Genomic DNA, 13,902 nt, shown 5'->3' on the forward strand with positions numbered 1-13,902 from the left:
ATATCCTATCTCGTGAATTGTGTAAGAAGGAACTGCAGATGTTAGTTTAAACCGAAGATAGACAAAAGCTGGAGTAACTCAGCAGGTCAGACAACATTTCTGGAGAAAAGGAATAGGTGACGTTTTGGGTCGAGACCCTTCAGAATGAAGAAGGTGATGTGGAGAGACCGCAGATTCTGATGAGAAATGGTCAAAAGTAGAACTGAATAAGGAAGAATGTCGGCAGATGGGGTCAACAGAGAGGGGAGGAGTGAGCAGTGAGGGGGATTCTGGTGGGAAGAGAGTATGGGTGATGGGCAGATGGGATGGGGAGGGGAAAGAAACTGGGTGATAGGGAGCTGGGATAGTCTGAATTGTAGCATTATTGTCCCCTACGTGGCAGAATTAACTGCTCTAAACTGATCCAGAAACATAAGTATATAATATTTTTTCAAGAGAGAGCTAGATAGGGCTCTTAAAAATAGCAGAGTCAGGGGATATGGGGAGAAGGTAAGAACGGGGTACTGATTGGGGGATGATCAGCCATTGAATGGCGGTGCTGGCTCGAAGGGCCGAATGGCCTACTGCACCTATTGTCCATTGAACTGAAATCATTTGCATAATAACTAAAAAAAGCTGCAAACTTCAAAAATTTACACATGGACTTAAAAAACGTTGGAATGCAGACATTATCTGACCCATCTCCACATGTGGGTAACTGATGGGTGACTTCAGCCACAGCCACAGTATCATAGCATTGTAGAATTGTACAGCGCAGAAACAGACCCTTTTGCCCCACCTTGTCCATGCAACTGTGATACCTATCTGCATTAATCACATTTGCCATCATAAAGCCTTTCCTATCCATGTACCTTTTTAAATGTTGTAATTATATCAACGTCCAGATATTCATGCCCTTTGTGTGGAAAAACACCCCCCTCGTATCCTATTTTCAATTTCTCCCTTCTCGCATTAAACCTGCGTCCTCCAGTTCTAGACTCCTTTGCCCTCGAGAAAATAAAATTGGCTATCTGTCCTATCAACCCACTTCCTAATTTCATAAGCCTCTTTAATGTCGCCCCTTGGCCTCCTACTTTTCAGTGAGAATAATCCAGGCCTATCCAACCTCTCCTTATAACTACAGCCCGCTGATCCAGGCCTCGTACCATAGAATCATCGAAAAATAGGTGCAGGAGTAGGCCAGCACTGCCATTCAATATGATCATGGCTGATCAACTCTCTGGGTGAAAAAGTTTTTCTTCATCTCAGTCCTAAATGGCCTCCACCTTATTCTTAAACCCCTGGTTCTGGACTCCCCCAACATCGGGAACATTTTTCCTGCATCTTGCCTGTCCAATCCTTTATGGATTTTATGTTTCTATAAGATCCCCTCTCACCCTTCTAAATTTAAGTGTATACTAGCCTAGTCGATCCATTCTTTCAACATATGTCAGTCCCGCCAACGGTGAATCTACGCTGCAGTCCCTCAATAGCAATAATCTTTCCTCAAATTAGAAGACCAAAATTGCACACAATACTCCAGGTGTGGTCCCACCAGGGCCCTGTACAACTGCAGTAGGAATTGCTCCTAAACTCAAATCCTCTCATAATGAAGGCCAACTTGCCATTAGCTTTCTTCACTGCCTGCTGTACATTCATGCTTACTTCCAGTGACTGATGTACAAGCACACCCAGGTGTCGTTGCACCTCCCCTTTTCCTAATCTGACACCATTCAGATAATAATCTGCCTTCATGTTCTTGCCACCAAAGTGGATAACCTCACATTTATCCACATTATACTGCATCTGCCCACCTATCCAAGTCACCCTGCAGCCTCATAACATCCTCCTCGCAGCTCACACCGCCACCCAGCTTTGTGTCGTTCGCAAACTTAAAGATGTTACATTTAATTCCCTCGTCTAAATCATTAATATATATTGTAAATAACGGGTTCCAGCACCGAGCCTTGCGGCACCCCACTAGTCACGCCTGCCATTCTGAAAAAGACCCGTTAATTCCTACTCTTTGCTTCCTGTCTACCAACTAATTCTCTATCCATGTCAATACCCTTCCCCCAATACCATGTGCTCTAATTTTGCACACTAATCTCTTGTGTGGGTCCTTGTTAAAGGCTTTTTGAAAGTCCAGATTCACCACATCCACTGGCTCTGCCTTATCCATTCTGCTTGTTACATCCTCAAAAAATGCCAGATTAGTCAAGCACGATTTCCCCTTCATAAATCCATGCTGACTTTGATCAGTCCTGTCACTGCTTTTCTTTTTTTTTAAAATATTTTAATTTTATTAGAAGTAAGTACAATCATGTGGCACCAAAGTGCCTAATATATATTTTCATAATACATTTTATGTACAGCTTCTTTTTTTTTTTGTTATATTAAAGAAAGATTAGAATAAGAAAAAGAAATGAGATAGTAAAGGATAGAAAGACGTGAGATATATAGTGTGTGAAGAAAAAGAAAAAAGACGAATGAGTGAAGAAAGTTGAGAAAAAGAAAATAGAAAAAAGAGAATAAAACATAAAACATTTTTTTTTTTAAAGTAAGGAGATCATTGTTTATAATCTTGACCAACCCTCGTCCAGTCCTGAAACAGATATTTTTTACAATTGTGTTGTAAAATTGTGTTGTACAATTTTTTACTATGATTCCAAAAAGACGACCAATGGAGACCAACTCGTTATGAATTGGTCTGATTTATCCATTAGGAGGAATCGCATTTCCTCAAGATGTGCGGTGTCCAACATACTTTCAATCCACATTTTAAGCGTTGGTATTGATGTATTTTTCCAAAATTTAAGTATTAATTTTTTTGCTATTATTAAACCATAGTTAAAAAATAAATTTTGAGATGTGTTCAATTTATTCCCATCTTCCATTACGCCAAATATAATCATTTCAGTATTAGGTTCCATTCTTATCTTAAATAATTTTGTAAATATTTCGAAAATATCACTCCAAAATCTATAAAGTTTTATGCAGGAAACTAAGGAGTGCGTTATAGTTGCATTTTGGGATAGACATTTATCACAAATGGCGGATATATTTGGATAAAATTTGTTCAATCCTGTTTTTGAATAATATAATCTATGTAAAATTTTTAATTGAATTAGATTATGTCTTACATTAATCGAACATTTGTGAATATATATCAAGTACTTTTTCCATGTAACCTTCGTAATTTTTATCATTAGTTCCCGTTCCCACTCTTCTCTAAGTACCTCTGTCGATGGTAGGTCTATATTTAGAATACTATTATATAAATGATATTAATTTCAATATTCATTGCTTCTTCCAATAATTCAGGAGTTATTTTTTGATATCCTTGTATATATTTTTTCATGAAATCGCAAATCAATATAATCAATATCAATATTTATTACATGTCATTTGAACCTCAATGAGGCTCAAACGAAACTCCGTTTCCTACAGACATACACACAATTCAATTTACAAAAACATCCATCACAGTGAACCCACTGTGATGGAAGGCAAAGTCTTTTCTCTCCCCTGCACCATTGTTCCTCCCGATGTCGATGCCCCAGGCGGGCGATGATAAGTCCCACGGCCATTTTTACTCCGCGCGGGGCGATGTACGGCCCCGCTCCCGGTCTAAATGTCACGAAGTTGGAACCCCCGGTGGGCGCTGGAATGTCCCACAGCCATGAAGCCGCACCGGACGATGTACGGCCCCGCTACGGGTCGTTCCAACCCCGCGACACGGGCGGGAGAAGTCACGTTGCGGGAGCTCCAGAAAGCGATCTCTCCACCTGCAGCTGGAGCCTCCGAGCTACGTGGTCGGGCCGCAGCAGCGAGTCACCACCGCTCCCCACGCTCAGATGCGTCAGATGGTAAGTCTGCAGCTCCGCAGGCTCCGTGACTGGAGCCTCCAGGTCGTTCAGGCTGGAGGCCACTCCCCGGTGCTAGGCCCCAACGACAACGGAGACCCGACAGGAAAAAGGTCGGGTCACCCGTACAGGGAAGGGATATTTACAAAGTTTCCCCCACCCCCCCCCCCCCCCCCCCATATACACAGTCAAAAACACTATTTTAAAAAAAACCATTTAATTACATTTAACGAGACAAAAAATAAAAAAAAGACAGACAGGGGCCGCTGCAACAGTGAGTCGCGCCACCACCTCGAAGATATATATCTGAAGATATTTAAAATATTGGTTGTTTTTCAGTTTAAATTTTAATTGTAATTGTTGGAATGATAGTAGGTTTCCCATTTCGTACATATCCCCGATCCTTCTAATTCCGAGACTTTCCCATTGGTTATATGTCTTATCAATAAGAGATGGTTTAAATAAAGGGTTATTCGCTATTGGCATTAACAATGATAAATTTCTTAATTTTAAAGATAATTTTATTTGTTTCCAAATTCTTATTGTACCATATATAATTGGGTTCTTATATATTGTGTTATTCAGTTTTTTCGGGGAGAAGAGGATCGTTCCTATATTACAAGGATGACAATCCTCTTTCTCCATTTTTATCCATTCTGTCTGTTGGGTAGAACTATCCAGCCAATAAATTATATTCTTAATATGCACTGCCCAGTAATAATTCCAGAGATTCACCACTCTCTGTGTGAAAAATGTTTTTCTCATCTCGGTCGTAAAAGATTTACCCTTTATCCTTAAACTGTGACCCCTTGTTCTGGACTTCCCCAACATCTGGAACAATCTTCCTGCATCTAGCCTGTCCAACCCCTTAAGAATTTTGTAAGTTTCTATAAGATACCCCCTCAATCTTCTAAAATCTTGCGAGTACAAACCGAGTCTGGGGCTGATTCTATGGGTGAGATGCCAGTTTTTTAAAAAATATTTGGTGGGGGGGTGGAGGATTTGACCCACCCCCACCCCCACCCGCAAACGCCATTGGGGAAACAGACCCAACGGGTCTGCACTTGGTCTAGTAATACATAAAATTCGGAAGTGAAAGTCCCCCGACCTCTTTTGGTTTACATAAGTGTTTTTTTTGTAATTCTATGTGATCTATAGTCCCAAATAAAATTAGTAATATTAGTCTAATTTTTAAAAAAAATATTTTGGTATATAGACTGAAATAGGTATAGTAATTGTGGTAGGAAGATCATTTTTATTGCATTTATTCTACCTAATAATGATAAAGGAAGTGTTTTCCAAAATTTAATCAGCGTATTAAGTTTATTTAATAGAGGTATAAAATTAGCGTTGAATAATGCTTTATATTTTCTAGTAATCTGAATACCCAAATATTTAAATTTTTCTGTTGCGATTTTAAAGAGGAACTTCAATAAATGTGTAGGTTCTTGAGGTTTTAATGTCATGATTTCACTTTTATTCCAGTTTATTCTATATCCAGAAAAAGACCCAAATTCCTCTATTAAATTTAATAAATTTGGTATGCTCGTTTGTGACTTTGTAATATATAAAAGTATATCATCTGCATATAATGAGATTTTATTCTTTGAGTCCCTGGTATTATAGCCCTGAATATTCGGATGAATTCTTATACTTTCAGCCAGGGGTTCTATCATAAGGGCAAATAGCAGGGGTGATAACGCACATCCCTGCCTATTACCCCTTGATGGTTGAAATTTTTGAGATAACATGTTAGTCAAAATTCTTGCCATCGGTTTATCATACAATAATTTTACCCATGTTATAAAATTCTCTCCCATATTAAATTGTTGCTGTACTTTATATAAGTATTGCCACTCTACCTGATCAAATGCTTTCTCTGCATCCAAAGAAATAATTGATATATCTTCTTCCTCTACTTTATGCGAGTACATTATATTAAACAGGCGTCGCAAATTATTAAATGAATATCTTTTGGGTATAAACCCCGTTTGATCAGGGTTTATCAATTTACTAATACTGTCACTGCTTTTCAAATGCACTGCTATAAAATCTTTAACAATCGACTCAAACATCTTCCCCACTACAGATGTAAGGCTAACTGGTCTATAATTCCCCATTTTCTCTCTTCCTCCTTTCTTTAAAAGTCTACCCTCCAGTCCACAGGAACTGATCCAGAGTCGAGAGAACATTGGAAAATGATCACTAGTGCATCCACGATTTCTAGAGCCACCTCATTGAGTACTCTGGGCTGCAGACCATCAGGCCCTGGGCTCCTCTCATACACTCTCCTTCTAGAATGGTGACAAGAACTGTACACAAAACTCTTGGAGAGAGAGTCAGTTAACATGCTTTGTCAACAGTTAACAAAGTGAGTTGAACATGCAGGCTTGAAACAGATTGGAATGACTAAGAACAGACTGCATATAAAGTTTAATAAGATTTGAACTGTAGCTATTCTGTCGATGGTATACCCGGTCGTGTTCTAAAAACCTGTGCGGACCAACTGGCGGGAGTTTTTACGGACATTTTCAACCTCTCACTTCTGAGGTCTGAGGTCCCCACCTGCTTTAAATGGGCATCAATTATACCGGTGCCCAAGAAGAGTAAGGTGACGTGCCTCAATAACTATCGACCAGTGGCACTAACGCCGGTGGTGATGAAGTGCTTTGAGAGGTTGATCATGGAGCAAATCAACTCCTACCTCGACAAAAACCTGGACCCACTGCAGTTCGCGTACCGCCACAACAGATCAACGGTGGATGCGATCTCGCTGGCCCTCCACTCCGCACTGGACCACTTGGACAACAAAAACTCATATGTCAGGCTGTTATTCATTGATTACAGCTCGGCATATAACACAATCATCCCCTCCAAACTGGTTACCAAACTCGCAGAACTGGGTCTCTGCGCATCCCTCTGCAACTGGATCCTCGACTTCCTCATCCACAGACCAGTCTGTTCGTATTGGTGGAAATGTGTCAGCCTCGATAACAATCAGCACGGGAGCACCTCAAGGCTGCGTGCTCAGCCCCCTGCTGTACTCACTCTATACCCATGACTGCGTAGCGAACCACAGTGCGAACTCCATCATCAAGTTCGCTGACGACACCACTATTGTGGGGAGTATCACTGATGGGGATGAGTCAGAATACAGAAGAGAGATCGAGCAACTGTCCATATGGTGCCAGCGCAATAACCTGGCCCTCAACACCAGCAAAATCAAGGAACTGATTGTGGACTTTGGAAGGAGTAGGAGGGGGACCCACAGCCCCATTTATATCAACGAGTTGATGGTTGAAAGGGTCAAGAACTTCAAATTCCTGGGCGTGCACATCTCTGAAGATCTTTCCTGGACCGAGAACACTAACGCAATTATCAAAAAAAGCTCATCAGCGCCTTGACTTCCTGAGAAGATTGCGGAGAGTCGGATTGTCAAGGAAGACTCTCTCTAACTTCTACAGGTGCACAGTCGAGAGCATACTGACCGGTTGCATCGTGGCTTGGTTCGGCAATTTGAGCGCCCTGGAGAGGAAAAGACTACAAAAAGTAGTAAACACTGCCCAGTCCATCATCGGCTCTGACCTTCCTTCCATCGAGGGGATTTATCGCAGTCGCTGCCTCAAAAAGGCTGGCAGTATCATCAAAGACCCACACCATCCTGGTCACACACTCATCTCCCTGCTACCTTCAGGCAGAAGGTACAGGAGCCTGAAGACTGCAACAACCAGGTTCAGGAATAGCTACTTCCCCACAGCCATCAGGCTATTAAACCTGGCTCGGACAAAACTCTGATTATTAATAACCACTTTCTGTTATTTGCACTTTACCAGTTTATTTATTCATGTGTGTATATATTTATATCATGGTATATGGACACATTTATCTGTTTTGTAGTAAATGCCTACTATTTTCTGTGTGCTTAAGCAAAGCAAGAATTTCATTGTCCTATACAGGGACACATGACAATAAACTCACTTGAACTTGAACTTCTAATCATGTCACTTTAATCCTTGTTCAATTTTAAAGCAGTTGGTACTGCGATCATCTCACTAACATTTTGAAATTGGCTTTCTGATCCGTAATAGCTCCATTGTGTTAGTGGTAAATGTTTGCCATTTGGGGCAGGTGTTTTGAGTGGTGGGTTTGCCAAGCATAGCCTGTTCTTTAGGAACAGGAAGATTCTATTAATGAATCTATCAACAAACACAGTTACAAAGGTTTTCTGCCAGGGTGCGATTTTCAATGGGTGCCTGTGGTCAGGACAATGCAGAGAAGAAAGATTGCCGGGTTCTTCACTGGTTAGATGCAATTTTTGGATGCCTGGAAATTCTTTCAACAAAGCATGATTAATAAAAGCTGGGAAGAAATGGATGCAAAAAGGAAAAAAAAACTAGACAAACATATGGTTTTAGGTTTTGAGAGTCTTCCCTCAATTTTGTTTCCAATTCCGAAATGCCTTTAAAGAAAGTATAGATTTATATAGTTTAGATCACAAACATTTTTTGGGTCTAAATGCTGTAACAAAATTATATAAGACGATTTCAAATATGCAATTGATATGTAGAAACAAGGAACCGAAGATGCTGGTTTACACAAATGGACAGAAGTGCTGGAGTAACTCCGCAGGTCCAGCAGCGTCATAGGGGAACATGGATATGTGATGTTTCGGGTTTAGACCCTTCTTGTCCCGACCTGAAACGTCACCTATCCATGTTTTCCAGAGATGCTGCTTGCCCCACTGAGTTACTCCAGCACTCGTGTCCTTTTACGCAATTGATATCTTTTGTAACCCAGAAAAAGATAAAATGTTTGCATCTCACTGTTGACAATGCTGGTTAATGATATTTTAAGATTGCACATAGTTTAGTAGTGCTTTCCTTAAAAAAAATCAATTGCTGTTGGACGCACACATGTGACAAGAACTGAGCCTTAAAATAGTTCAATATTCCTCACTACCTTTTGTCTATTTTCCAACAGCAGAACAGTCCGCGTTGCAATGCAGGTGCCTGTGGTAATGACCTCTTCGGGACAGAAATTTTCAACGGTGGCTGTTCAGTCAATGAACCCAGTTTCAACAGTAATAACCAGCACAAACACAACTGTGTCTACTCCAAAGGTACTCATCCAAACCATCCCAACAATGGTGTCTCCTTCTACGGCAGAGAATGGAGACAAGATCACCATACAGCCTACAAAGATCATCACCATCCCTGCAACGCAGATAACCCAGTGCCACTTACAGACAAAGGCAGGCTTGACTACAACTGGCAGCATTAACATAGTTGGGGCACAAGCAGCCATTCAAGCCCTTTCTCCTATGTCCATTGCAGGGGGGACACCTGTAATGAGACTAGCAGTGCCTGCACAGCAAGCTACAGGCCAGAGTGCTGCTCGAGTTATTACTGCGGTTATCAAAGGGGCAGAGGTCAAGCAGGAGGGTACGGCTGCAAAGGTGGGTGCAGATGTTCATAATATGCCCATGATCAAGGAAGAGCGTTCAGTGGAGGGCAGCAATACGGTGACTCGCTGGGTGGTTGTCAGTGCACCCTCCATTGCCCTTCCTTTGACAATGAAAACAGAGGCAGAAGCCACGGTGACTGGTGAAAAATAATAGTGCCACTTTGAAGGGTCGCGATGGGGCTTGTAATTTTTAATTTACAAGTTGTAAAGGAATGTTTCCAGCAAACATTTTACCATCCCATGCTTTGCCGTGGATTTGAGCCACATCATCAAATGCTGACAAAAAAAACTTTTCAAATAGGAACAAATGAAACTTTACTGAATTCAAATGCAATTGATTGCATGTTGATCCACAAATGGGACCATGTGTTTCACTACATTTTAAAGCTACGCAAAGAACTTCTGAAACATTAATGTTTTGGTGATCGGAATGGAATGCTTCTCAGAGTTCTTCAGAAATTCTAAAGCACAAGTGGTATCAGGAACTTTACTTCTGCTCCCTATGTACAACTTCAGTATAAGGTCTGGTTGGGCATAGCAGTGAAGGTGCTGAGCTAAAATGTGAACTGGTCTTTGCCACATTACTAATAATGACGCAGTTCACAGCAGCTGTAATCTAACATTTTCAGCAGAAGACTATATGTCTTCTTTTCTAACATTCCATTACAGTAATCCCATATCTTGTTTGTTAACATTCACCTGTCCAGTTTTAAGACCTGCTATTTTCTGAAATAAAATGTTCCCTAATTATTCCATAATTAACATTATCAAGCCCCTCCCTCCAACCTTGTCCCCCACCTTCCACATCATGTTTCATTTTGGGATATAGCCTCATTGGTTTCCCCTGGAATTAATTATTAAAATGATTAGTAGAATGGTTGCTGTATTTTCAGGATCATATAATTGGAATAGATCACCATCCACCAGTTTGGCCAGCTAAGCTGTATGTATGCAAGACTTTTTTTTTGCCATTGGTTGCTTGCAAGCAAGTTCCTGGTAACACTGGTTCTTTTAAAACTGAATGTTGCCCATTGCATTTCAATGGAATACCAACATTTGTTTAAACAACGCTCTGTGCACAGTACTTTTCCTTCTACTGGAGCTAAGTGAATTCTATACAAACCATACGGAATGTGAAGGATTAGTTGAAATGGAAGTTACTGCTTTTATTTGGAGGTTTGGTGTATTTTCAGGATTTGTATAATGACATTTAGTGAGCAATGTTAAATGACAATTTGAGTTTTTTCCATTTAAAAAAAATAAGCTATGTACGAACTAGCTTTTTGTTAAAAGCTCTTTTTAATCTTTCACGAAGCACAGTATTGTTATGGAGTAACATGTTATTTTATGGTAGTTAGAGCCTGCCAGACACATAGATTCTGGTCAAGTTAAGTGACCGACCTTTGGCTATACCTTTTTTTAAATAATGCCTGTGTCACTTTGCCTTGGTGTATGTATAAACATTTTACTTTTATTTTCCTGCCACTTAAAGGTCCTGCTCAGTCTAGCTTTGTGTAATGATCTGTTCCTTTTCAGGTAGTTCTAAACCTGCTGACTTCAATTAAAGAGGAAGTCTCGTCATCAGGACCCAAATATTTTAAAAAGAAAACTGTTACATTAAATTATAATTAACATCCTTTTGTCCATCCATCTTATCAATTTTTATTTCCATAGTGACAATGAACTGTGATGTGTTTGAGAGAGGAATGTGTTCTTTTTTTGTTGGGACAGTCAAGGTACGATATGCAGTTAATGTTCAGCTCTTGCTATTCAGCACCCCCAAGGGAACTCTCTCCCTTTTACCCTGGTACTGCCTTTAGATTTCACCAGTGCTCACTGTTCAAATGTATTCAAAAAGCTGAAAGAAATGGACCAAAACAAAATGATGTTAATCCCGTCATAACCACCTGCTTTTTAAAACTGGATTTTGGCATTGAAGTAATGATTGAATAGGGAGATTACCAGTGTTCTGACTGAAGATGTTTGTACGGTTTCAACATTTGAAGTATATTCTATTTTGTTGTACTCTTGTTTCAAAGTGTATTCAAGTAGATTTTACCAAACTTTAACAGTGAATCCTGTTTTGATTTTGTTTTGGTAAAGAAATACAAAGTATATTAAGTGTCTATGCATCTTCTTTAAAGAGGTAAGAGATGAAAATGTTATATCTTAAATGTCCCCAAATCAGGAATGGCTAAATGCACCCCATCTATTTTGGGTCGGTGGCAAGACAGTTGGACGGAAATCAATGGAATCTGATGGGTGGAATGCTGACGAAGGGCTGAGTGGCTGGATCCTCTGTTGTATTTACATAAAATGGAAAAGTAAAACATTGATTAAAGCAGTTGAAGTGTTTTGCACGGGTATTAAAAGGGAAGTTTGCGTTTTTGACTGTCGTAACAGTTCCATGGTTCATTAACATAGTGTTCCTTAAATATTGATAAATGAAAACTGTAAAAGTTTTGCTTACCTCAACAGCCATCTCTCCCAGAAGGCAAATCTAGATGGTGAACCAGCTATATTGAAGCAGCCTTGCCTTCAGCAGAGTATCTTGCTGGGAGTTCAAAAATCACACAAAGACACATCTAAAACTATCCTTTACAAAGCCGTGGTAATCTAAATTTGCCTCATCCTTTGTGAGGCTTGAGACAATGGGAAAACACCTGGAAAAAAAAACTTGACTATTGGCATAAATGTTTGGAAGAATCTCTGACTAGGATTGTAGTCATGCTTTTACAAAGGCCAAAATCTTCAGTGTTGAGTATGCATAAATTGAGCTGGTGAGCAGCTTGCCAATAGAAAAAGGAAATTAGTAGGCTTAAAGAAAGGCCTCAAAGACACTTTCAAGATAAGGACTGAGATACAAATTCAACATCTCACTGAGATGTGTAGTAGCTTAGAACCTTTGAGGAAATTGTCTTCTGCTATTACAGATAAACAGTAGAAAGGACTTATATAACAATTGTGGCCGATCCCCATCTTCTAAGAACAGTTGTGTTACATAGAAACATAGAAATTAGGTGCAGGAGTAGGCCATTCGGCCCTTCGAGCCTGCACCGCCATTCAATATGATCATGGCTGATCATCCAACTCAGTATCCCGTACCTGCCTTCTCTCCATACACCCTGATCCTTTTAGCCACAAGGGCCACATCTAACTCCCTCTTAAATATAGCCAATGAACTGGCCTCAACTACCCTCTGTGGCAGAGAATTCCAGAGATTCACCACTCTCTGTGTGAAAAATGTTTTTCTCATCTCGGTCCTAAAAGATTTCCCCCTTATTCTTAAACTGTGACCCCTTGTTCTGGACTTCCCCAACATCGGGAACAATCTTCCAGCATCTACCCTTAAGAATTTTGTAAGTTTCTATAAGATCCCCCCTCAGTCTTCTAAATTCTAGCGAGTACAAGCCGAGTCTATCCAGTCTTTCTTCACATGAAATTCCTGACATCCCAGGAATCAGTCTGGTGAACCTTCTCTGTACTCCATCTATGGCAAGAATGTATTTTCTCAGATTAGCAGACCAAAACTGTACGCAATATTCCAGGTGTGGTCTCACCAAGACCCTGTACAACTGCAGTAGAACCTCCCTGCTCCTATACTCAAATCCTTTTGCTATGAATGCTAACATACCATTCGCTTTCTGCTGCACCTGCATGCCTATTTTCAATGACTGGTGTACCATGACACCCAGGTCTCGTTGCATCTCCCCTTTTCCTAATCGGCCACCATTCAAATAATAGTCTACTTTCCTGTTTTTGCCACCAAAGTGAATAACCTCACATTTATCCACATTATAGTGCATCTGCCATGCATTTGCCCACTCACCCAGCCTATCCAAGTCACCTTGCAGCCTCCTAGCATCGTCCTCACAGCTAACGCTGCCCCCCAGCTTCATCCGCAAACTTGGAGATATTGCATTCAATTCCCTCGTCCAAATCATTAATATATATTGTAAATAGCTGGGGTCCCAGCACTGAGCTTCGCGGTACCCCACTAGTCACTGCCTGCCATTGTGAAAAGGACCCGTTTACTCCTACTCTTTGCTTCCTGTCTGCCAGCCAGTTCTCTATCCACATCAATACTGAACCCCCAATACTGTGTGCTTTTTAAGTTTGTATACTAATCTCTTATGTGGGACCTTGTCGAAAGCCTTCTGAAAGTCCAGATATAACACATCCACTGGCTCTCCCTCATCCACTCTACTAGTTACATCCTCGAAAAATTCTATAAGATTCGTCAGACATGATTTACCTTTCATAAATCCATGCTGACTTTGCCCTATGATTTCACCACTTTCCAAATGTGCTGCTACCCCATCTTTAATAACTGACTCTAGCAGTTTCCCCACTACCAATGTTAGACTAACTGGTCTGTAATTCCCTGTTTTCTCTCTCCCTCCCTTTTTTAAAGTGGGGTTACATTAGCTACCCTCCAATCCTCAGGAACTACTCCAGAATCTAAAGAGTTTTGAAAAATTATCACTAATGCATCCACTATTTCTGCGGCTACTTCCTTAAGTACTCTGGGATGCAGCCTATCTGGCCCTGGGGATTTATCGGCCTTTAATCCATTCAATTTACCTAACACCAC

General features: G+C 40.5%; 1 protein-coding gene across 3 annotated transcripts in view; it reads left to right on the plus strand.

The window, feature by feature from the left end:
• The window catches only part of elf2 (E74 like ETS transcription factor 2), a 160,899-nt gene extending 149,467 nt beyond the window's left edge, over positions 1-11,432 (plus strand). For 2 of the 3 annotated variants that reach the window (XM_033020640.1, XM_033020654.1), the window contains one exon: positions 8,826-11,432. In XM_033020640.1, coding sequence (XP_032876531.1) covers positions 8,826-9,459 — 634 coding nt within the window. In that variant the 3' untranslated portion in view covers positions 9,460-11,432. The remainder of the gene's footprint in view (positions 1-8,825) is intronic. The other variant, XM_033020649.1, reaches the window with a different exon arrangement.
• The last annotated feature ends 2,470 nt before the right edge of the window (positions 11,433-13,902 follow it).

This window comes from Amblyraja radiata, chromosome 1 (genome assembly GCF_010909765.2).
Source record: "Amblyraja radiata isolate CabotCenter1 chromosome 1, sAmbRad1.1.pri, whole genome shotgun sequence".
Classification (NCBI taxonomy): domain Eukaryota; kingdom Metazoa; phylum Chordata; class Chondrichthyes; order Rajiformes; family Rajidae; genus Amblyraja; species Amblyraja radiata.